The 24,898-nt window shown below is 41.2% G+C and overlaps 1 protein-coding gene across 2 annotated transcripts in view; it reads right to left on the reverse strand.

Moving 5' to 3' along the window:
• AOAH (acyloxyacyl hydrolase) overlaps positions 1 to 10,305 on the reverse strand; it is a 168,109-nt gene extending 157,804 nt beyond the window's left edge. Inside the window, exons 1-2 of one of the 2 annotated variants that reach the window (XM_043589264.1) lie at positions 9,890 to 10,305; positions 9,385 to 9,576 (exon numbers count right to left, since the gene is read on the reverse strand). In XM_043589264.1, the coding sequence (XP_043445199.1) occupies positions 9,385 to 9,511 (127 nt within the window). In that variant the 5' untranslated portion in view covers positions 9,512 to 9,576; positions 9,890 to 10,305. The other variant, XM_043589263.1, reaches the window with a different exon arrangement.
• Between the last annotated feature and the right edge of the window lie 14,593 nt (positions 10,306 to 24,898).

Raw genomic sequence — 24,898 nt, forward strand, 5'->3', positions numbered from 1 at the left:
AACAATAAGACGAGGTCCCAAACTCCATAAACACATACCCAGACCTTTTTGAAAGGAAATATAGCAAAATATCAATAGTGATCATCTGGGTTTGGGGATTACAGTTGATTTTATTCTTCAAAAATATTCTTTGCTGTTTCCTAAAATCTCTATGAAAGCCACACATTCTTTTATAATTAGAAAAAACCAATACATAGTATTTTATCAGATAATTTCTCATTGAATAAACTTTTTAATAGTTGCCTTCTACCTTACCAAGTTCTAGGAAAATGTGAAATGCCATTTTCTACGATACTTTCATTGTTTCAGCTCTCAGCTGCATGTTTTTACAAGCTATATCTCATTTAATCTTCACAACACCCTCATGAGATTGGTACTTCCCATTTTACAGATGAAAACCAGGAGGCGCAGAGAAGTTGGGCAACATACCCAAGGCCTTTCAGATAAGCAGCGATTCTGCTACTAACTGGCTGACTGGTGATTTTAATCCAGATCAGTTGAACTTTGAAATACAAATGCTTCTAAGTGTCACACTGAACATATTAAAATATGGGATTTTGAAAGTGAACATTGTCAATAACATCAATTAAAATAGTCATTGCTATATTGAAATCTACACAGTTTGTGCATATTTTCTCACAATATTCTTTTCAGTTTCCAATGATGTTTCTGGGAGAGCAAAAATGTTTAAATTTAATAAGGTGCGATTTAGAATTTTTTTAAATTTTTATATGGTTCTTTTGATGTCATATTAAGAATCTTTGAATCCAAAGTCACAAAGATTTTCTTATAGAAGTTTCATAGTTTTTGCTCTTACCTGAGACCCAGAATTTATGTTGAATTACTAATTGCAAGTGATCTGAAATAGGAAATCAGATAGTGTCAGTTCTCCAACAGTGTTTTTCAAAATTTTTGACGATTATAGTTTCTTTGTGTTTTCATATGAATTTTAGGACCAGCTTGCCAATTTTTACCAAAAAAGGATGTTAGGATTTTGATTGAAATTGTGTTTATAGATACAATTTGGGGAGTAATGCTATCTTAATACTATTGAGTTTTCCAATCCATTAGCATGAGACATCTGTCCATTCCAATAAAGCAGTCTTAATTTCTCTCAGCAATGGTTTGTAGTTTTCAATGTAATCACATTTCTTTTTCTAAATTTATTCCTAGGTATTTTTTTTTATTATATTGTAGATGGAATTGTTTTCTTCATTTCAATTCTTGAAAATGTGTTGGTAATATAAACAAATGTAACTGACTTTTATATTAATCTTGAATCCTGCAACCTTGTTAAGCTTTCCTATTCATTACAGTCATTTTATTGTTAATATCTCAGGATTTTCTATATTCAGGATTCTGTTGTCTGAAAATAAAGACAGTTTTACTTCTAAAGATAGTTTTACTTATTTCTTTCCAACTTGCATGCTTCTACTATTTTTATTTCTTTATTAAACTGAAGAGAATTTTCCAAAAAATGTTGACCAGCAGTGTTGAAAGTAGACACCATTCCTGTGTTCCTGATCTTAGGAGGAAAGTATTTAAGTCTTTCATCAATGAGTATGAAGCTAGCAATAGGGTTCTCATAGATGCCCTTTATCAGGTTAAGAAAGTTCCTTTTTATTTCATAATTTGTTGAGAGTTTTTGATGTGGATGGGTGATAGATTTGCCAAATAATTTTTCTATTTCTATAGGGATGATAATGTAGTTATAGCCTCTATTCTATTAATTAATGGGATATCCCATTAATTGATTTTTAGATGTTAAAACGACCATGTATTCTTAGGATAAACCCCACTTGGTCATGGAGTATAAATCATTTTATATGTTGCTGGATTCAGTTTGTTAATATTTTGTTAAGGATTTTTGCTGATGTTGAATTTTTCTGTAGAATAAGGGTATAGAATTATGAATTTCGGAGGTGGCTGGGTGGCTTAGTCGGTTAAGCATCTGACTCTTGATTTTGGCTCAGGTCATGATTTCAGAGTCGTAAGACTGACTCCAAGTCAGGCTCTGTGCTGGGCATGGTGCCTGCTTAAGATTCTGTCTCTCTACTCCTCTGCCCCACCTTGTGCACACTCTGTCTAAAAAAGAAAAATAATTTTTTCTCTAAACACTACTTTAGCTACATTCCATAAAATTTTATATATTGTGGTTTTTCATTTAAGCCAAACTATTTTTTTTAGTTTTCCTGTGATTTCCTGTTTTCTTATTATTATTTTTTTTTTTTTTTAATTTTTTTTTCAACGTTTTTTATTTATTTTTGGGACAGAGAGACACAGAGCATGAACGGGGGAGGGGCAGAGAGAGAGGGAGACACAGAATTGGAAACAGGCTCCAGGCTCTGAGCCATCAGCCCAGAGCCCGACGCGGGGCTCGAACTCACGGACCGCAAGATCGTGACCTGGCTGAAGTCGGACGCTTAACCGACTGCGCCACCCAGGCGCCCCTCTTATTATTTTTTTAAAGAAGCGTGTTGTCTTATACACATTTGATTTTTTTCCAGATTTGTTCCTATTGTTGATTTCTAATTTAATTCAAAAAATATTTGTATGATTTCCCATTTTTAAAAATGGATTGATACCTGTTTTTTTTTGCCTAGTATATGGTCTATACTGGATAATGGGCCATGTATAGTTAAAAAATAATGTATAGTTTGCTGTAGCTGAATGGGGTGTTCTCTAGATGTTAGTTGGGTCAAGTCAGAGTTGCTCAATCTTCCATATCCTTACATACTTTTTGTCCTTTGTTCTACCAATTACAGAGAAAGGAGCATTGACATTTTCAACTGTATTGTCGAATTGTATTTTTTTCTAATTTTTTAATTAAATTTTTATCTCGGGTTTTTTTGACTCCATTATTAAGTATATGTACATTTACAATTATGACTTCTTCTTGATATATTGAGCTCTTTATCATTATTAAAAATACCTCTTTGTCTTAGGATGATTTCATATCTTAAAGTCAATTTTGTCTGATACTAATATATTAATTCCAAGTATCTTCCATTCAACCTTTTTGTGTTATTGAATCTAAAGCATCTCCAGCAGACAGAATATAGTTGGATCTTGCCTTATTTATCTAGTCTGATCATCTTGTCTTTTGATTGGCGTGTGCAGTTCACTCACATATGTCAGAGCTATATAAAATAGCTATATAAATAGAGAGATGGATACATCATAGCTTTATGGGGATTTTACTCAGCTTGATGCTTTGCAACATTCTTTTTTTTTTCCTCTTTCCCATAGTACAATTAATCTATGTTCTAGTTTCACACCCTCCCTCCCCACTAAAATTTATTCACATTCTGCCTGAAGAAAAGCATACTGTTAACTTGAGTTCTTTAGGTTTTGCTCACTTTGTGACCTTTCCCCAAAGTGGTAGATCTCTCTCTATAGTGTCTTTATGGCCTTTCTTTTCAGAGATGTGACCCCCCAGAACAGTCCAGGAAAATAACAGGCAAATGTGGGTATAGTGAAAGTGTAGATGATCAGAAACCTAACATTTGTGCCAAGGTTGGGGTTAAATTCTATGATAATATAGAAATAAAAGTATGGGAATTAAGGAGGGGAGAAGGTGTGAAAAGTGGGGGGCAAAGTGCAGGGGGCTACAGCTATAGCTGGGAACCAGTAGGTGACAGGCCAGACCAGCAAAATCTGAAGGCCCCAGCGGGTGACCTGGGGGATGGTGGGGGGATGGAGATGAGCAGATGCTCTGAGAGCAACAGTGGATATTCCCTTGCTGAGAGGAGCCCATGATCTACACCAGCCATGACACCCCATGGGGACAGAGGCCTGCCCTCAGAGGCCAAGAGCTGTAAATGTCAGAATGGTACATAAGCCCTCCTTCAGAATTGAGACCAGCCCTAGCAAGGAAAGAAGAGAGCCCTGAGGTACCCAGAGGAGACCAAATTTAAACACAAAGCGGTAAGATGAAGTTTTTGTGCTATCAGCAGCAACAGCAGCTTACGAACAAGTGTTCAGTTACAGAGAAATAGAGAAAATGAAATTTCTGTATATAAAATTGTGATCATAAATTTTCAAACTTCTCTGCTGGCTCTATCTAAATCTTTCCTATCTTTGTCAGTAACACTGTCATCTTACCATTCACACTGGCACCCCTTTCTCTTTATCATGCAAGCTATAAAGTCACTCTATGTGAGATGTGGGGGATGGGGAGATGGGGTTTTAACTGACTCTGAAGGTATTTTATATATTTAACCAAACATAGATGAAGGGTGGGGGGAGGTAGGTGTTTTTTTTAACCTTTTAGAAGTGCTTAAAAAACAAACAAAAAACTCAATGAATTAATTTAAAATGTCAATGACTTAGAAACATAAATATTACTTTGCCCCTAAGTCACCCATGGAAAGAAAATGATGTTTTGTAAAAATGAACATGGCTTATTATTGATTCCATAACATTTGGAAAGTGGCAGAAAGAGGCACTGCTTGCTCAAGCACAGTTGAATCAGCATTTGCTTAGTGATCAAATGGGATGTATGGTTCCATGCAAACAAATTGTGGTAAATTTGGAAGGGGGCCACTGAGGCTTTGCACAGCTTAGTTCTGATTTTGGAATATATTTAAGAAGGTGTCCTCCAGGTGTATTGGTTCGTCCTTCCTGCAAAGTTTTCTCGTGGGACTGAAGCTGAAGGTGCTTGCTTATGACAGAGATGTTGGTGCAATCACTCAGTAACTTCTGTGATGGCTTCCTTTAGAGTATCTCTCCAGTCCCAGCAATCCTCACTTCTTGGAGAGCTGTCTTCTCACCCGTGGCTCTGACAGCCACATGTGTACAGCGAGCTCTCCTCACTCCCACTTGCCCTTATTCAGTGGCCTAAAGACTGAGCCCAGTTTCTTTCTGCCAGGAAGCTGGATTAACAACCAGAAGGAGAGTCCATCTTGGTGTGGACTGGACAACTGCAGGCAAACTCTGGACTGTGGGAGCCCATAATTGGCCAAAGGGCCTAGAGCAGTGAAACCAGCTGGTCTATATAGGGTCAGAGATGGAGGTACTGAGAGGCCAGAAAAGTACTCCTTAGGACACTGACAGCCATCATTTTTTGGCTCCTGGCTCAATTTATAGGCCTAATTGTATTTTTCTGCCTTTTGGTTCTAAAATTCATTCCTGGGATCCTCATAGGAAAGCTTTCTCTCTTTTTTTTTTTTTTTTTTTTTTCTCAGCCTAACTCAAGTTGATTCCTGTTACTTACAACCCCAGCAGTTATACTCCGGGTCACTAAAATGGTAGTTAGAGACCCAGTGTCTGACAAACAAGGTAAGGGGATGGGCACATGACAAGAAAGAGACAATAGTTTCAATAAATTTTTTTTAAATATGGGATTTAGCTATGATACAAGAAAGCCCAAGACAAAAGAAAAAATAGATAAATTGGACTTCATCAAGATTTAAAACTATGCTCCTTCAAGGATACTATCAAGAAAGTGGGGAAAAAAAAACCCATGGAATGGGAGAAAGTATTTACAAATCTTGTATCTGATAAGGGATATATATCTAGATTATATAAAAAACTTTTATCATTCAACAATAAAAAGACACAACTCAATTAAAAAATGGGCAAATTACTTGAGTAGACATTTTGTCAAAGAAAATATGCAAATGTTCAATAAGCACACGGAAAGATGTTCAACATCATTATTATTTTGGGAAATGCAAATCAAAACTACAATGAAGTATCACTCCAAATCTACGAGGATGACCATAATAAGAAAGATGGATAATAACAAGGTATTGGCGAGGTTGTGGGAAAATGATATCTTCATGCACTAATAGTGGGGATGTAAAATACTGTAGTGTCTCTAGAAAACAGTTTGGCAGTTCCTTAAAATGTTAACTATAGAGCTACCGTATGACCCAGAAATTCCACTCCTAGGTATGTACCCAAGAGAAATGAAAACAAATGTGCACACAAAAATTTGTACATGCATGTTCATAGCGGAATTATTCATTATAGCTAAGAACTGGAAACAACCTATATGTCCACCAACAATGACTAGACAAACAATGTGGGGCATATCCATACAATGAAATATTATTTATTCCTAAGAAGAAATGGGAGTGCCTGGCTGGCTCAGTTGGAAGAGCATACAACTCTGGATCTCAGGGTCATGAGTAAAAGAACGGGGTTGGGTGTAGAGATTACTAAGAAAAAAACAAAAACAAAACAAACAAACAAAAAAACTTAAGAATAAATGAAGTTGGTACATGCTACAACATGGACAAACCTTAAAACATTATGCTAAGTCAAAGAAACCTATACAAAAAGGCCATATATTGTTATCATTCCATTTATAGAAGTGTTTATAGAGATATGAGAGATTAGTGATTTCTAGGGGTTGAAGAGAGGAAATGGGGAGTGACTGGTAATAAATATTGGGTTTCTTTTTAGAATGATAAAAATGTTTGGATTAAATATTGATGATCAATATACATACAACTTATGAATATAACAAATAAACATTATACTTTAAAAGGGTAAACTTTCTAGTACATGAGTTATATCTCAATAAAGCTATAAAATAAAATAGTATTTAAAAAAATGTGAGGAAGAAATATATTGCCCCTACCTAATCACTGAAAAAAAAAACCCCAAAAAACCATAATCACACTGACAGTGAAATCTAAGGCCAACTTTTAACTGGCTGCGTAAACTTGGCCAAGTTGTTTATTTCTCTAATTCACAGTTGTTTCCCCTGCCAAGTGGGAATAATGATAATATATATCCCATAAGGTCATTTTAATGATTAAATGAGATACTTCGTATAAACTTTTTGGAAGACTGTTAATTGCACATACACGCTCAATAAATGTTAGCAGTCTTATATTCATTAACTTAACAAATGTAATTCTTGTCACTGGAAAACCCTTACTTTCTTTATACACCACTCCAATGAGCCCAGATGCAACTCAGAGAAAAGACACAGGGCAGCAGGGAGAAATGCCAGGAAGCTGCAAGAACGGCTGCAGACCAGTAGCAAAAAACCTTTCATGAGTAAGAAACAAATATGATCACTAAATGCGCATCTTCATAAAAATGGATGGAACACAATTAATTCAGTTGAGCTCCAGGAAAAACTGGGAAGCAGAACTACTTCCATGTGTTAAGAAGGTGACTATAAGTATTTTATTTTATTATGCTTTTATAAATCAAGGCAAGTGTATACTTTTATAGTCAAAGTAAAACTTTATTTTGGAATGGTAATTAGGAGATCCCTAGCTGCTAACAAAGATGATCCCTTACTGCTCAATCGGATGATCAGAAATCCAACTGCCTAACCAAGTTTTCTCAAGACTTCTGTCTGTAGCCCAGCGTCTCTCATCAGGAGGGTAAATGCAAGCGAAATCTTTGGGAATACCTGAAGCTTCCTTCTTTGGCAATACTTGGGTAGAAATATTTCTAAAGTTCTAAAACTTCACCCCACCCTTCTTCCTATTTTGTCCTTGCTCAGTGATGTTATGACTATGACGAGGTTCTTGCAGTCACCAGTTGCTTGCTTCGAAATGGTTTGCGTTTGCTCTGTGTTTCTTGGCTTTCTGCTGGCTGTACCATGGGTGCCACAGTTCAGAGTTCTTTGACAGGTGGAGTATTATTGTGAGCACTAAGCTCTCAGTTTGTGCTTCATTTCAAAGAACTGTAATCTTTACAGTCCAGAGTTTCATTTTTATTTCCCCCTAAACTGAACAGTGAACTTGCTGAGGACAGAGGCGTTTTAAATATTATTCTCATTTGGGGCACCTGGGTGGCTCAGTCAGTTAAGCGACCGATTCTTGGTTTTGGCTCAGATCATGATTTCACTGTTTGTGAGTTGGAGCCCCACATTGGGCTCTGTGCTCACAGTGTGGAGCCTGCTTGGGATTCTCTCTCTCCCTTTCTCTCTGCCCCTCCCCCACTTGCTCTCTCTTTCTCTCTCTCTTTCAAAATACATAAACAAACTTAAAAATTGTTAAACACTGTTATTCATCTTTGTATCTCTAGCACAGAGCACAAGGTCTGGCATGTGGTGGCCATTCATTGACCATGTGGAGAGGGGACACATAGGAATGTTTGGGAAGTGCCTTTGTGCCAGTGAGTGTGAAGTCAAATAGTCCTGCTTTTTTTCAGAAAGTAGCAGAAGCCCAACCAGAAACTCCTTGTATTCTCCTGCCTCTCTTCCTCTTACCTGACGTTCTTCCTCCTACCACCAGCTGCGAATGAGCTAACCCCACATTCGGCCCTGCAAACCCGAGCACCCTCGTATCCTCATGTCCCCTTTCAGGAGACACTCCCTCCCCCTGTTGCTGGGACCGTCGGTGTTAATGGCTCCCAGCAAGTGCCTTTGCAGGTATTGCCTCCACTGAAAGGAGCTGCCCCCTGGGGTCAGTTCATATCCAGTGACTGTTCACTGTTGGCAGTTCCAGTGTCTGGACCCACTGCAGGCCACTTTGAAGGGCCATTTTAGCTCCAGAGTGGGATTGGCGTGCGTGCATGTGTGTGTGTGTGTGTGTGTGTGTGTGTGTGGCTATTACATAGCCCACATTTTCCTTCTGCCTATTCCTGCTGCTTTACTCCCTCCTCATGGTGTTTTCCCCAAGAGCACACCTCAATAAACACCCCTGTGTGCAAATTTCGGAGCCTGTTTCTCCAAGGAACCAACTCAAACAGTGAGACCCCAGCTGGGGCAGCCTGCAGCCCCTGGCTCAGGACAGTCATTGCCCAGTAAATGTTGATCACATGATGGACACATCTTGCACTCACCTTTCTTCTTAACCATGTGGACTGGCCAACAACTCCAGGCAGTTAGCCAGAAATTGCGAATTGTGGAAATGGGTGCTAACCCATCATCAAACCCAAGTAGCAATAGACTCCCTGAGCTCTCGGGGCCATGGAGTATTTGTATGGGCATCCAAACGAACACCCATGGCTAATGAGGATGGCCACAAATTCCTTAACATTCCCACGAAAAGGAGGGAACTATGTCCCCTACCACTGAGTCTCAGTGGAGGGACCAGGAATATGGCAGAAGTCATGCTGTCTGATGTCAAAGACCACCTTCTTTCTACTGTGCAACGCTGCCTACTGTCCTGAAAGGGGTAAGAATTTCAGGCTTTTCTAAGGGTTGTCCCTCCAAGAGAAAAAAAAATACAATCACCAGCGAGGTGGAAGACTTACACAACTAATTCAAACTAGCCACTGGATAGCGTCCTTCTGTGCACACATATGTGCTCACTGTCAGGCTCAAGGTTTTCTATGTTGGGGAGGTTATTGTCACCTTACTTGGAATTCAGAGCTATTGATGTCACTAAATAGGTGATTTACTATGCAAGCAAAGTATTTGACCCCATTGTTATGCCCACATAAAAAATATGCAAAACACTTACATACCTAGACAGGTGTGGCCATTGGGGTTTCTCGTGCTTGGGGAGTCATCAGAGGCTGGAGATGCCGAGGTGCGAAGCGGCAGGAGTAAGAACAGAGGAGTCACCAAAAGGATATTCCAGGGGGACTTCATCTTGGAGCTGTGCACCACGAGAGACCAGCCGGGCTGCAGAGGCTGCCCGCTGAGGGACTCTGAAGCTGAGGCCACAGAATCTGTCAGTCTGGCTTCCCTTCTCCACTCTTCCCTCTGTGATACACACACACACACACACACACATACACACACACACACGTCCCGCACTCTCACATACAGACTTTTCATAAGTGTGAAGGGAATAGAAAAACATACAAACACTCACAGACCCGCTCCTTCCTTTTGCAGAAGCCCCGAGAGAGAGCCAGCGGCCTGGGCCCCCGGAAAGAGCTGCAGGGAGTCCCTGGTGAGCAGGTTCTCTGAGTTAAAACTGAAGCCAAAGGAAAAACCCAAATGGCAGCAGCTGCAGCCACATACCCTTTTATATTGCTGGCTGAAGTCAGTCGTAAGCCTCAGGAACCTCGAGTCTTGCCGGAATCATCCTGTGGGGTGGTTAGGAGGCCTTCCTCTTTCATTCTTGCCAAACAAAGCAAAACTAAAACTGAAGAAAAAAAGACCCACAGACACACAACTCTAGCAGTTTGGTCAGCCGTGTCCACAGCCTGTGGAAATGATAATTTGCTGTATTCACAAGTTATTTCATTTTGCTCTAAACAATTTTGTGTGGTAAAATCGAGCTCCTTATTTTGTTGCTAAAGAATATTCTGATCAAGTATCTGTCTTCCTCTGGAGGAGTTGGACTATTCCTTCCAGGGTCAAGTTTTGCCAAGGCCTTCTGTTTGGTGTGCAGGGAATAAGCAATGCAGACAAGAATGGACTGTCAGCATGGCTGGATTTTAAACCTAACGTGAAAAAAAAGATGTGCTGTAATTAACCCACTTGTATTTACTCAGCTGTATATGATGCATCTCTTTTCTCCAGAATTCCACAACGTGTTTATATTTCCCACCTCAGATGATTTGTTCGTTTTCCAGAGACTGATTTTCTGTTTTGAAGATGAGAACTGAATGCAGTTTTTCTGGAGGAAAAAAACTGAACCAGATCATAGATAGAGGAAAGACATATCATCTGAATGCTTTGTTCTAAAACAGGATACAGCGAAGTCACATGCCGTGCTCAGACGAGATAAGGGGATTGGGTCAAAGTACCACAATCTAGATATGCCTGGGAGATCCTGCAATTTTTACTCTCCTTGTTTAGGCTCTGAGGAAAGCTTATTATAAACTTTATGAAATGTTATGAAAGCTATCAGACTTGGTAGACATTTCTCCTTCTCCTCCTCCTCCTTCTCCTCCTCCTCCTCCCCCTCCTCCTCCCCCTCCTCCTCCTGCTTTTACTTAAGGAATAGCATTTTAAATAGCAGGCAGAATTTTAGAGTTGTATTCTTTCCAGGATGTAGGAAATACCAATTTTTATGCTTTGAAGAATTCTTTGTAGGCATTAGTTTAACAAATGCTAATTCATCAAAGCTCTGAATCTGCAGCAGAGATATCACACTCCAGAGTGTTCCCCTGCTTATGTCCTGGCACACGTTGGGCCAAACAGATGCATGATGTCCTTGGACCTGTGACTTTCTTTGAGGCTGAGCTGCTGGTTCTCAAGGTCCCTGACTCTGTGACCAAGGCAAGCTCTGGAGGTCACTAGGACCACCACAAGAGGCAGGGCCTAGAGAAGTTCCAGGGACTTCCTGGAGAGACAGACCAATGGAATGATTATGAGCACATACTGCAAAGACAGACCCATGTTCAAATACCATACCTATTGTTTACTTCTGAGTAATGTATTATGCCAGTAATGTAGCATTTCAATGCATCGGTTTCCTCACTGATAATTGGGATAATAATGATATTTGTCTTACAGGGTTGCTGGAAGGATTAAAATAGATGATGTATCCAAACTATAAAGCAGTGTACCTAGTAAGAAGTAAGTGCTTAGTAAATCAAAGCTCTGGTTATTATCCCAGTAGGAATGTGATGAAATCTGCACCCCAGGCCAGCCTTTGTGAGAATTATAAGACATCGTGGTAGTTTCAGGCCAAGATGTGGGGAAATGGCATGGATTGGAAGAGGCAGCATTTATTGAATGCCTTCTATGTGCCGGGCAGAACTCCAGGAATGCAGTCTAGTTTGCTAACCCATAGGTCAGTAAGGAATTTTCAGGCAGCTTCCAGAAGAGCACTTGGCACAGGCTCTGGGCCTCCTGAGGTTCTGTTGGTTCTAGATTTATAGCTGTGTGCAGGCTGGAAGCAGGCCTCTCAGGGTGAAAGGAGTTTCTTAGTGGAAGGCTGTATGCAAATTTTAAGCCTTGTTATTCATGTGGGTGACCTGGGCAGTTCTAACCACAACCACCCCAGGAACAGTGAGCCCTGAGACAACCTGGTGTGCTCAGGCTTCCAGGCTGGCCAAACTGGGAATTCCTGGTTTAGCTGTGCAGCAAGAAGCAAGTCATTTGCCATTTCCAAGGTGAGATTCCTCAGCTGTAGAGGTGTATCCCAATTATACTTGACACACAGTAGGTTTTCCATAAACAGAGTGATTTTCATGCTTGAAGATCAACTTCTTACCGGGCAGGGTCAAAAGCGGAACCCAGAAACGAGGAAGTGATTTTGCTAACTGATGCTGAAGTGTGTGTGCCTGCACACCACCAGACAAAACCTTTGTGTCACCAAGGTGGTGTCCCTCACAATGGCGTCCCTCGCAATGGCCCGTCTCATTTCTCCCAGCAGGGCTGCCTTTGTTCATCAAGCATTGAGTGCAAATGACCCAGGATCCCTGCACAACTTGCTGACAGGCCCTGGATATACCCGTGGTTTATAACAACTAGCTGGGCCCTGTGTGATATCCCTAGAGGACCCCTGCTGTCAGATGCTCCAATTCTGATTTTCTCAATATCTGCCTCTGGGAATAAGATTTCTTCCTTGCAGCATTTTGCTACTTTGCTCAGGGAGTTTTGATTCAAACCACAGTCCCTGTAGCAGAAGGCTGAGGGTTTATAATTCCCAAATACTACACCTGTGGTTCTGGTTTGTTCTGTCTGAATATGCTTCCTGATTACTTTTTGACCTACATTGGCCTCAGCTATCTCATTCACAGCGAGTCCTTTAATCAGGGAAAAGAAAAAAAAAAAGACCCTAATGACAGGAAATCTTGTAAAAACTAGTGCTATCACAAAAGCATGTCTTTGACTTTCTCCTGTCTCTGACACCAAGGGTACTTTTTTTGCTTCTGGTTTCCCAGGATTCTCTGCGGTGGTCCCTGGCTCAGACCCACCAACCCCAGACTCTTTGCTGAGCCTCTTCTCTCCAGTCAGACCTTATTTATTCTAGCTGTAGCCAATCCTTCTTTCTGTTATGTGCTAGGGAAATAGCAAATTAATCTATAACAAGCCTGCACATCTGCTAATTAAAAGAGTTATGAATTTAGGATGTGGGGACCTACATTTTTACTGTGGCTTCATCACTTCCTAGCTGTGTGCCCTTGGGCAAATGGATCCACCTCTCTGGGATTAGTTGGTTTCACTATAAAATGGGTCATATAATGCCAATATTATAGAAACATTGTAAGGATTAAGGAGACAATGAGAGTAAAAAAATAAAAATAAAAACAAAACAAAAAAACAAACCCTAACAGTAAATGTTAGATAAATGTAAAGCTAACAATCAATTAACATTATCCTTCTTAAGTAATATTGGAATTTTAACATGCTCTGGCTTTGCACATTTTCGGAGAACATTTAAAGGCATTTCCATTTTAGTAATGCACATACGTAGATACAAAGTAGGAATTCAGAAAGCCCCAGGGGAGTGTTAAGATTCCCCAGTCCAGGGAGACTTGTGATGCAATTTGAGAAGTAAGCACTAGGTGGGCGGTAGGTGAGTGTGGAGACAAGGAACCCCTCTCCCAGAGGTATGCTGGTAGCTTCCAGTAGGAAGAGCCATGCACCAGGAAATAAGCCAAGGATCCTCTAGTGATGGGTGGCCCAGCAGCAGTGCAAAGCAACCCAGACATACAACAGGATGTGTGCTCCCACACTCCCCACTAACCCTACCCACTCACTCATGTGCTTCGAGGTGGTTGAGATTTGTAGAGATAGTTATCTGGCAGGGGTGTGCCATTTATAACCATGGCCTTCTAAGGAGGGTGAATTCTATTAGATATAACTTGTTTTTGTCTGCTGGGCACCTGATAAAAGTTTGGAGAAAGGAGGTGCTGTGAATGAACTGCTTTTTATAAATGAGGCAAAAGAATGTGGACGTAATCCAGAAGGAACAGGGTACAAGTAGAGAAATGAGAGCAAAGGGAAAACAGGACAGATGACACACTAGGATCTTTCTGGCAAAACAAACAAACAAACAAACAAAAACCAAAAAACAAAAACCAGAGAGAAGTGCTGCGAAGTGGGGAGGCAAAAGCCTGAGTGAATAGAAAGGTCTGTGGTAGATTTGCAAGTTGTTTGCTGTGCCCCATGGGAAATGATACTTTGCCCAGATCTTGAATGGATTTTTGTGGAAATCAAAGAGAACAAGTTTCTTGTTTGGATTAGGGCTGGGCAGAGCTAAGAATGTACCCATAGAAGCAAGTGCAGAGGCAGAGGGACGAAGAGAACAAGAGCTCAGGAGTTCATAGGTGTCTTTGGGGAGGGCTTTGGATTCTCATCTGCTATAGATTGGGGGAGATGATGGTCTTAAATCACTCTTACCTACATCTATAAAGTGTACAGTTAAGTTTTCACACAGAGTAAGATAAAATAAACATTGCTGAAATAAGTGAGAAGCTCATTCATTCATTCTTTTATTCATTTTTAGATAAAAGAGGTCCAAGGGTAGGCAGTTCAGTGCTACTCTGACAGTCCCATGGTGCCTTCAGGGACCTAAGCTCCTTATTTTCTGTCCCACCCTCCTAGAACTGATTTTCATTCTCAAGATCAGCTAAAGATCTAAAATAGCTGCTAGGGCTCCAGCTATCTTACCTATATTCCAGGACAGCAGAAGAAAGCAGAAGGAACTCACACCTTCTCTCATAAAGGCGTTTCTTCCCAAGTCTCCCTCAACACGTTTGCTTACATTTCATTGGCCACACCTGGCTACAAGGGATGCTGGGAAATAGAGTCATATGACCACTCGTAGCTGCATGGGAAGCTAGGGCAGGTGGTCTCTATTCTTGTGGTGATGTGCTCAGCTAAAGATCAGGGTTCTTAAAAGAAGGAGAAATTGAATTGGAGGAAACTGCCCACCATGTGTATTATACATAAATGCATGTAAACATTTTTCTTGCTGAGTTGAATATGTTTGATTAGGTTGTATGAGTTTTTGGACGGTAGAATGAGGAAGCATACTAGCCTGTCCTATTCCTCTCAGTGGAATTTTCTTTGAATGCTGAGAAGACTATGCTCCCCAAAGGCGCTTTTCTCTCCAGCTCTTATCCTAGAGAGCTCATGGAAAGATGAGCTGACAAAAATCCTCATGAAAATCACAGCTGAGATGAGATGGGCTAACTTGTGGTGGGGGACCATCATGAGTAAGACAGGCTCCCTCCGTACTGGGGAGTTTGCCACTACGTTATAAAAAAAACATGGAATAAATCTCTTCTGGAAATACTTTAGTGAAGGAAGACCAAGGAAGATGTAGTAAGGTGCAAATTAAATATAAACAAAATGCTGAACACAACTTTGAGGTTCTTGGTGCAGGACGCCGCACTTGTAGAGGGCCCTTGGATTATATGGTCAACTAGAGTGGCCATGGTCAGATGTCCTGGGAGATTAAGTGGCCAAACAAATGGCAACCCTGGGAACTGGCCTCAGTCTGAGGGGATGCTATTTCATGGCGAGGGCCCCAGATGCACATGGCAAGCTCAGACCACCAGGTCTATTGCAGTCTTCTTCCCAGCTCCTACAGAGAGCCTGGAGGTCTCTTGCTGATACATTAAAGTCATTGTATCAAGAGTCAGTGAAAGCGTGAAGAGAGAGGAGAGATCATGAGATTGCTTTGCCAGTGCCTGGCACAGAGCATGCTTCATGGGCTGCCTCGGAATTCCTGCTGATGTTTCCCACGAGAGGGTCGTTGAAGGAAGAGAGGGTGGGGATGAACACATTTGCATGGATTTGGAAAATAAATAACCAGAATAAATGTATCTCTGAATGACCTTGTGTTAAGATAATATGAGCCTTTAGAGAAAAAGAAAGACATGAGGAGCTCAATTAAATATAAAATGAGAATTAAAGAAAAGTAGTAATCTTAGTCAAAACACAGTCCATCATGTTATCCCATTGCTTACAACTGCTCAAAGCTCCCCAGGGCCACCAAGTGAAGGGTGAATTCCTAGTAGGGCTCTCAGTGCTGCTCATCATCTGGAGACTGTTGCGTCCCCAGCCACATTTCTAGTCATTTTGCTACATGCTCTGTGTTCTGGTGACACCAAATTACCAGTGATGTCCCTAGACCTGCTCAGCTGTTCTATGCCTCAGTGCCTTTGCATGAGCTTTCACTCTACCTAGAGTGTTCTCCTCTTTGTGTTCCAGGATAACTCCTCCTTTTCCTTCAAGGCCACCTCTTCTCAGAAGCTGTCCCTGTCCCTTGCCAAGCACGAGTGTTTTCTCTGTCCTCAGAGCCCCCAGAACAAAATGGGCAAGGCTCCCCTGGCTCTTGCTTCTGTGGCATGGCCTTTAAGGTGGGCATCTGACTCCCCTGCCAGCTGCTGGATAGTTAGCACTGTCCCCACAGAACATGCACCTGACTCAAGGTAGGAACTCAATAAGTGTTCATGGAGAATAGAAGGAGTGAACAAAAGGAGAAAAATATTTTAGCTGTTATAGCAGAATAGTGGAGTAGAATATATTTTTTTAAATGTTTAAAAATGTTCTCAGGAGTTGTATGTGAAAGGAAGAAACATTAAAGGCAGGCACCATATTTGGGGTTCAGAACTAGACCCTAGTGCAAATGGTTCCAAATCAGATCAGTGAAGGGCCGAGCCTCAAAGCAGGATTTGAGTGGCGGTCCCAAGCCTGGGCAGAGAGAAAACGAGAAGTGAGAGCATTATGCAGTCAGGGGTAAAATCTAGAGTCATGCAATTTCCTCCTGGTTTTTCACAGTTTTTGTAATAAGGTGGTAAGTTTTATTTCCCGAGAGACTGTGGACCTGAGCTAGCAGAGAGGAGTGGGGAGAGGGAAGCAAGGGTGTTGCCTTGCTTTATTCCAGAATGAGCTGCTCTGAGGAGCTGGGAGGAAGGGTTCAGCCAGCCACAGGCACTGGAAGACAGAGAGGCCTTTGTCCCCTCACTGGCAATAGCAGGTCCTCTGTGCAGCTTGAAGGTGCCTGAACCGCCTTTACAAATTACTTCTTGCCATGACTTGGGATGGGAGGAGGAAGACCGACTTAAATGGAGATTACAGAAGAGCCAAGGGAAGTGAGGGTTGGGGGGGGGGCCTGGGGTCCTGCCAAAGGGACTGGACGGTCAGTGTGAATTGGCCTGCATCTTTCTCCTCCTCCCACATCCTAAATTATGCTTTAAAAGTCACTCTTTCATCAAAAAAATTTTTTTTATTTTGAAGTTTTAGTGTATGTGTGTGTGTGTGTGTGTGTGTTGATGTGTGCATATGTATGTTGCAATGACTATGGTCCCAAATTCTTTGACACTCCCACTATTGTGAGATGGGGTTCATTTGCCCTCCTCCTGAATTTGGGCAGGTTCATGACTGCTGACCAATCATTCTGGAAGAAGTGTTTCTGGGTTAGTACCAGGCCCAGACTGTCAGAGGACTGACAGCTTCTGCTTTGGTTTCTTGGAATTCTGAGCTTCCACGTAAGAAGTCTGATTGCTCTGCTATAGAGACCTCGTGCAGACCCTGAGACCTGGGAGGGATATGGGGAGGGAGCAGTCCCCTGCTGACTCAGCTTTCCAGCTGTCACTCCAAAAGCACAGACATGTGAGTGAGACCAGCTTTGACCTTCTAAGCAAAAGTGACCCTCCAGACTAGCCAGCTCAATACCGACAAAGTTCCCCACCCCTAACACTAGTTGATATTACTTGGAGCAGAAAAATCTACCCAGTGGAACCCTGCCAGCAAAGAGATAATAAAATAGTTGTTGTTTTAAGACCTTAAATTTGGGGTCATTTGTTATTTAATAGTAGATAATCAGAACAGTGTGTGAGACGAGACTGAATTATGGTTGGCCAGCATGCATCATCCAGGTTGTTAAGGGTTTGAGCATATTTGCCCCATTTCTTTGGGTCTGTGCTTTCCAGAACACTAAGGTCCTTCATTTTAGATCAAAACAATCCAGAAACACTGGACTTTTCTAGTGATCAGAGGTGGTTCCTGCATGTCCCAAAGGGACAGCAACCCAGACTCAGAAGATGAAGGAACCATGTAAGACTTTCAAGGACAAGCATCTCCAAATTGCAAGCAAAGATCACATTTTCTGGCTCACAAGTCCCTTTCAAGTCCCCTGACAACATTTATGTTGCTTGCATGGGTATGTGGGTTTTTATTGCAATGAAGGTAAGGAAAGGAGAATGAGGTGAAAGAGAGGTTATCTGTCGGAGGCTTGTTAATATGTTGCAACTGGAGTAAAGACTAGGTTGTAGGATTCTTTGTTAACATTTGCTACCTTTGAACTAGGTTAAGGTAACACATAAGCTACTCTCAAGCACCACAAGGTTGATAAAAATCTCAGAGCCAGCAAACAAGAAAGAACTTTGCCTTGATTCCGTTCTCCCCAGAACTCAAGAGACACCATGTCTCCTGAATTAGGATAGAATCAGGAAACACATGCAGAACATTATAGAAACTGAAGGCGAGGAAGGTCAAGATGACTTTTCTGGAGTCGAAGCCCAGAATGGAAATCCCATTACTGATTTTTAAGTCCAGAATCCTTTATGCTGCTTTCTTCTATTCTGCTTTCAGGGGCCATTGTTTTTTATTTTATTTCATTCTATTTTATTTTTTAACTTTATTTTAGTAAATGTTTTATGGAACGATGTAAAAATTTAAATATATTATATATATACACACATTATATATGTTACATATATACATTATGTATATTACATTTATATATATTATATATACTACATATATACATTATATATTACATATATACATTATCTATTATATATACATTACATATGGATACATTATGTATATTACCTATACATATTATATATTACATATATACATTATATATGTTACAGATATACATTTATATTATATATATACATTATATATGTTACATATATACATTATCTGTTATATACACATTATCTATTACATATGGATACATTATATATATTACATATATACACATTATATGTATTATATATATACACATTATATATATTACATATGTGTAGATATATATACATGTTATATATATATAATTGTTAAATATATATTGTTGTTAAATAGGAACTGAATGTCAAAATACAACCAGGATAAAATAAATGTGTTCTAGTATAGCTACACAATTTTTAAATTCAACATTCAAGGAAATCATTTATGCATATGTTTTGCTAAAACAATATCTCTTCTCTTCTGTTCCATGTGTTTAGGCAGTGAGTCCTAGACAAAGGCATTGCCATTGGGCAAAGGTCCAGGTGCAGGTGCAGTTGGGTTCAGCCTCCTCATCCCTTAGACAGTCTGGATCTGCCTGAGACCTTGAGGGACACACAGACCCAGGTGAGTTGCTCCAGGCTGATGGGGATGTGAGTTCCCTTCAAGTGTGTCAATCTTGTGTCTCCTGGCTTCTCCCTGAAAGGGCAATCCTCCCAGATCCTCATCCACTTTATTGCAGAGCAGGAAGGTAGGCAGATAGCTACAGATAGAGGAGTCTGAAATCAAGAACTGTTGTATGACAAGGCTGGGAGCTTTGGGGTGAGCCCTGGAGCCCTGTGCTGCCTGCTGGCTCAGTGTCTGGGCCTGACATTGCTTCAGTCCCCTCCAAGTCTCCCAGCGCCAAGCTGATCTGAATTCCCATTAGGCTCCTGACACCATTTGAGCTCTTGTCCCTCTTTATGGAGCTAGAAGGCCTCATCCCCCACCTTATAGATAGCTGTTGGAGCCTCACTGTGCATGGTGTGACCTCTCAAACCACATCCCCTCTGTTCACATGACTGTGTGTGCTCTCCATTGTCTGCATTTCAGTTATGCCTTGCCCTCTGGACTGTACCTCTCCTGGGTTCTTGGTGTCTGTCTGAAATAAGCTCTGGTGCTCTATAGCCATTAGATCCTGAACTTGGGTCCCAGTATCTGCCCTGATAAGAGCCAGCCTCAGCGGCAGCATTGGGGCCACCTCAACTTTGTCTGTCTTGGTCTTACAAGCTTTTCCATCCATCTGCAAAGCTGAAGTCCAATCGGTTTTGCATCTGAGGATATCTGAGATGCCTGAGTCCCAGGCTTCCCATTACTTTAGGGTAAAACTGGAATTTTGCATCATTTAAACACCTCCTTCCTCCCCCTGCCCCGGAAAAGGTGTAAATGCTGCTGATGGTGGTCAGCTAACAAGTCAGCTGACCTCTCAGACATGACTAATTGCCTTTATGCAGAGTACGTCTGCCCTGTTTACTCTGACCAAGAGTCAACTCCAGACCCTCATCTCTTAGTATCCTGGGACTAGACTCTTAAAGGCCATTCATTAGACCTGCCCACCCACCCCCCCCCCCCGCCCCCGCCCTGGAATTCACTGCTTTGCTGGAGTATGTTTCAGGAGTGATTTAGTTCCTCCAAAGCCACCATGTCCTCACTGCTCTGTGGCATCAACACCTCTACTTTCCCAGAATTCAAGCCAAAAGAGAACGAGACCAACTAACCAGGTGTTTTTTGTAATATGGCTCATTTGAAGTCATCTCCCTGCAAACTGACCTGTGCAGGTAAAACACACAGCCAGCACCTTGGTTCAAAAGCTTTGGTGAGACATCTGTCCTGGAGGGTCCAAACCTCATGGCTACAGGTCACAATATAAGAAATCTACTTAATATCTGTCTCAGAAACTTTCCTTATACTCTGTGATGTGGGAAAGTGATTACACTTCAAAACAGACCTGTGGGTTTGGAAGGCTGCTATTTGGCGGTTCAGATACAAGAAACCCACGTGGAAATGATCCATGCCCAGCTTATCTCAGCTGTGCCAAAGACAATCCAGTTAGCACATGACAGCGGGAATAAGGCACTTGAATTCCATCAGGCAGGGAAATAGTGCATTTTCAACAAGACCAGAAAACTTTCACCCTGTCACTGTTAGCTCTGAAACCTACATCTGTTATTTCCATGGGGTCAAAAGTCCTAAATTATATGATTATGAATGGAAAGAATCAGGTAGTGATTTTATTTTGTATGCAAATTTTTACTGTAAATAAAATAAGTATATAAATAAACAAGAAAATACGGCATTGATGAAAGTCAAAATGTTTCAGTGAACAGCTTTCAGACTTTCAGCATGAAAACAATTATAAATAAAATATTAAAAGCTTCTACTCGATGCCGATAGTGCCTTTTAAATAAAATCGAATAAATTTCTTATCAGTGGTAGAATGCATTACAAGGCCAGCCGAATTTAATTGGACCCACAGTCTTTGTAGGGTTTTAGAAAACTCTTTGTTGATTGATTCATTCCGTGCATATTTATTGATCCCCTGCTATTGGTCAGCTTGCAGGCGTGAGAGTTAGGAAAACTTATGAAGATTTCTGTCTGCGTTGACTTTTTTTTTTGGACTCACAGTTGACTTGCTATGCTGTCTGGAAAATACATTTATTTAAATATGTTTACATTGCTTCTGCTTTTTGTGATTGTTTATGCACAGGGTCAGAGCAGGCAGCTGTATGCACAGCCCCTCCTTGGGAAACTCACACCCCCCACAATTTTCCCAGAGCAGAAATCCAGCTTTCTTTGTATTACTTTAGCCTGATATAAGAAGAAACAACTTCTTATTTCAGGACACTAATGACACCAGCCCTTTTTATCTTTCCCTAACTGATCACCTCATATAAAAATTTTCTTTTTTAGAGTCACAGACCTCACTGACAATCTGATGAAAGCTATGGGTCCTCTTCCTAGAAAGAAGTAACACACCCTTATTTGTTTTCTAAGGTTTCATAGATCCCAGGTCAAGAATCCCTGGTTTGGATGGCCTTACTTTTCCCAGTTTCTTATTCTGTGTTCCACATATGAGAAACTGCCATGAGCTGGAGTTTTCCTGTTTAAATTTAGCCACTTGGGTTGAGAAATTGTGCAAAATTTTGGTCATACCTACTTCTGTATTAGCACTGTGATATAAGCTCTTCCTATTGAGCAAGGGCATCAGGGCGGACACCGTCTGTCATCTGAGATGGAGGCTGTTGTCATGAGGCAACATGTGGGAAGCCCCAACCAGAGGCCTGGTCTCCTTTACCCAAGCCAGATACCATATTCTGGTTTTCATTTTGTCTTTTCAGTTTGTGGCAATAAAACCAAAGTTCCTTTGTATCTTTACTTCACGTATTTGAGTGACTCCTTTTATTCCAGTTTGTATTCCCCTTTTTTGCCTTTTGCAAAATCTGCTGGACACCCTACTTTGGGTGTTCAGAGAATGAACAGGTGGACACCCACCAGTTGTAGGCTGTCTCCCTTTCTCCTGCCATGAGGAAATGCATTCAGGGGATAGAATGGTGACATTAATTTAGAATTGGTTATGAAACCCACTTTTCTTTCTTTTTTTTTTAATGTTTGTTTATTTTTGAGAGAGAGAGACAGAGCACAAGCAGGCGAGGGGCAGAGAGAGACACACACACACAGAATCCGAAGCAGGCTTCAGGCTCTGAGCTGTCAGCACAGAGCCTGATGTGGGGCTCAAACCCACGAACTGTGAGATCATGACCCAACTGAACCACCCAGGCGCACCTCGTGTGTGTTTTTTTTCATGGTCTCTCTGTTTCCTCCTTCACTGTGTTCTCATAGACAGTATGCATGCCTCCCTGTTTTTGGTTGACATCTTCATTCTCTTGTGGGCTGAAAGCCAAGCAAATCATGATTAACTTTAAATTTTTTTAACGTTTATTTATTTTTGAGAGAGAGAGAGAGAGAGAGAGAGAGAGAGAATGAGTGGGGGAGGGGCAGAGAGAAAGGGAGACACAGAAACCAAAGCAGGCTCCAGGCTCTGAGCTGCCAGCACAGAGCCTGATACAGGGCTTGAATTCACAAACGGTGAGATCATGACCTGAGCTGAAGCTGACTGCTTAACCGACTAAGCTACCCAGGCGCCACTGATTAACTTTAAAAAAAAAGAGAGAAAGAGAGAAAGAGAAATAGGCTTTGAATGAGAGCTTAAGGAAATTTATCAAAGGACCTCCTGACCTTTAGGGGTTTTACTAAGGCATCCCTTTTAGGAAGGAAATCACATAAAAGGGTTTTGGGTCAGAGAGAAAGGACCGGGAAAATCATATTCCTTTTGAGCCGGCAAAGTAGAGAAGAAGAGTATCAGAGAGCAGAGCAAGCTCAGACATATATAAAATGACTCGTCTCTCTCCAAGCCCTAATTGAGGGTTGTGGGTGTTGGAAAGGTTGAGGGGGCAGCCAGGATCGCAGAGGTTTTACCCTGTTTTGTTGTTTGGGACCCTACACCATCCCACAGAGGGAATCTCTCAGCTGCATGAGGTGCCTGTGGCAAAGTGAAAAGTGTGGTGCAACAGATGTGGCATGGAGGGGTCTGAATTAGTGTCCCCCAGCTAGCTTCAGCCTAAGTGTTGTGTACTGGGGGAACTCAGACAAGGCAGAAGTTGGCTGAGGATGTGGGTGATGAGGTTTTCAAGGTACAAAGAGATAGTATGGGGCAAAGAGATCCAGGAGCCAAAGGGGTGGGGCAGTAGCAAAGTCCAAAGTGGGGCCAGTGCTGTGAGAAGGGCCATGTAGCTGACATGGAGCTCAGAGACCAACGGCAAATTCACTAGCTATAGATTTCAGACTCAGAGGCCAGCAGCAGTGCAGGGGACATCCTCGTGAAAAACAGGACAGCCAAAGGACACTGCAAGAACTGAGCACATATAGTAGGAGTCCACTCTTTCCCATGACCCTGACATCTCCTCATTTGCCATCTTGAAAAGGAGAGGGGGGAGATCCAGAAGATTGAGCACATATCCAACAGAGACGTGGTCACTCCAAGAGAGACTATTCCAACTCACAGAGACTGAGATATTACTAATTGGCAAGTTTAAATTGTAGCCTCCATTATACCTGTTAGAGTGGCAAAAATAAAAAAGACAAAGAAATAACAAGCGTTGATGAGAAGGGGGAGAAAAAGGAACCCTAACACACTGTTGGTGGGAATGGAAATTGGTGCAGTCACTGTGGAAGAGTGTGGAGTTTCTTCAGAAAGATTAAAGATGGAAACACCATATAATCCAATAATTCCACTACTGTGTATTTACCCAAAGAAAATGAAAACATTAATTTGAAAAAAATATATGCGGCGTCGCTTATAAGTCTATTGTAGCATTATTTATAATCGCCAAGATATGGAAGCAATGTAAGTGTCCATCAATAGAAGAATGGATGAGAAAGAGGAAGACGTGGGATGAAGATGTGAATATATATATATATATATATATATATATATACATATACACATATATATACACGTATATATATATATTTATATGTCATGGAATATATGGAATTCCTAATATATATTATGGAATATTACACAATCATAAAAAAGATGACATCATGTCATTTGAGACAACATGGATGGACCCAGAGGGTATTATATAGGTGAAATAAGTGAGACTGAAAAACACAAATACCATATGATTTCACTCATAAGTGGAATCTAAAACAAAACAAAACAAATGAACAAACCAAAACCAAAATTAGACCTATAAATAGAGAGAACAAACTGGTGGTTGCCAGAGGGGATAGAAGTGGGGAGTGGGCAAAATGAGTGAAGGGGAGTGGGGGATACAGGCTTCCAGTCAGTATGGAGTGAGTAAGTACCAGGAATAAAAGGCCCAGCATAGGGTACATAATCAATGATACTGTAATAGTGACATATGGTGACAGATGGTAGCTGCACTTGTGGAGAACAAAGCATAACATATAAACTGGTCAAACCACTATATTATACACCTGAAACTAATATAATATTGTGTGTCAACTATGCTGAAAAAAAGATGCAAACAGAGTAAACTTCACGTGCATTATCCACAGGTTGAAAGGAAGATTCCATCATTAGTCGAAAATAAGGAACTCACATCTTTTTCACATGAACTGGCAGTGTGTACAATTTTGGATCCCAGTCAACAGGGCAATGATAACAAGGAAGAAGGGGTGTGTAATGAAGTGACCCAGCCCTTGACCTTGAATTATGATGTCTGAGTCCAGGTTGTGCATGGCCACAGAATGAAGGGCTAGAGCCATGGCAGGATCACATCAGGAGGACTGGGGAGCAGAGTCAAGGGTGGCTAA

Source organism: Prionailurus bengalensis, chromosome A2 (assembly GCF_016509475.1).
Source record: "Prionailurus bengalensis isolate Pbe53 chromosome A2, Fcat_Pben_1.1_paternal_pri, whole genome shotgun sequence".
NCBI lineage: Eukaryota > Metazoa > Chordata > Mammalia > Carnivora > Felidae > Prionailurus > Prionailurus bengalensis.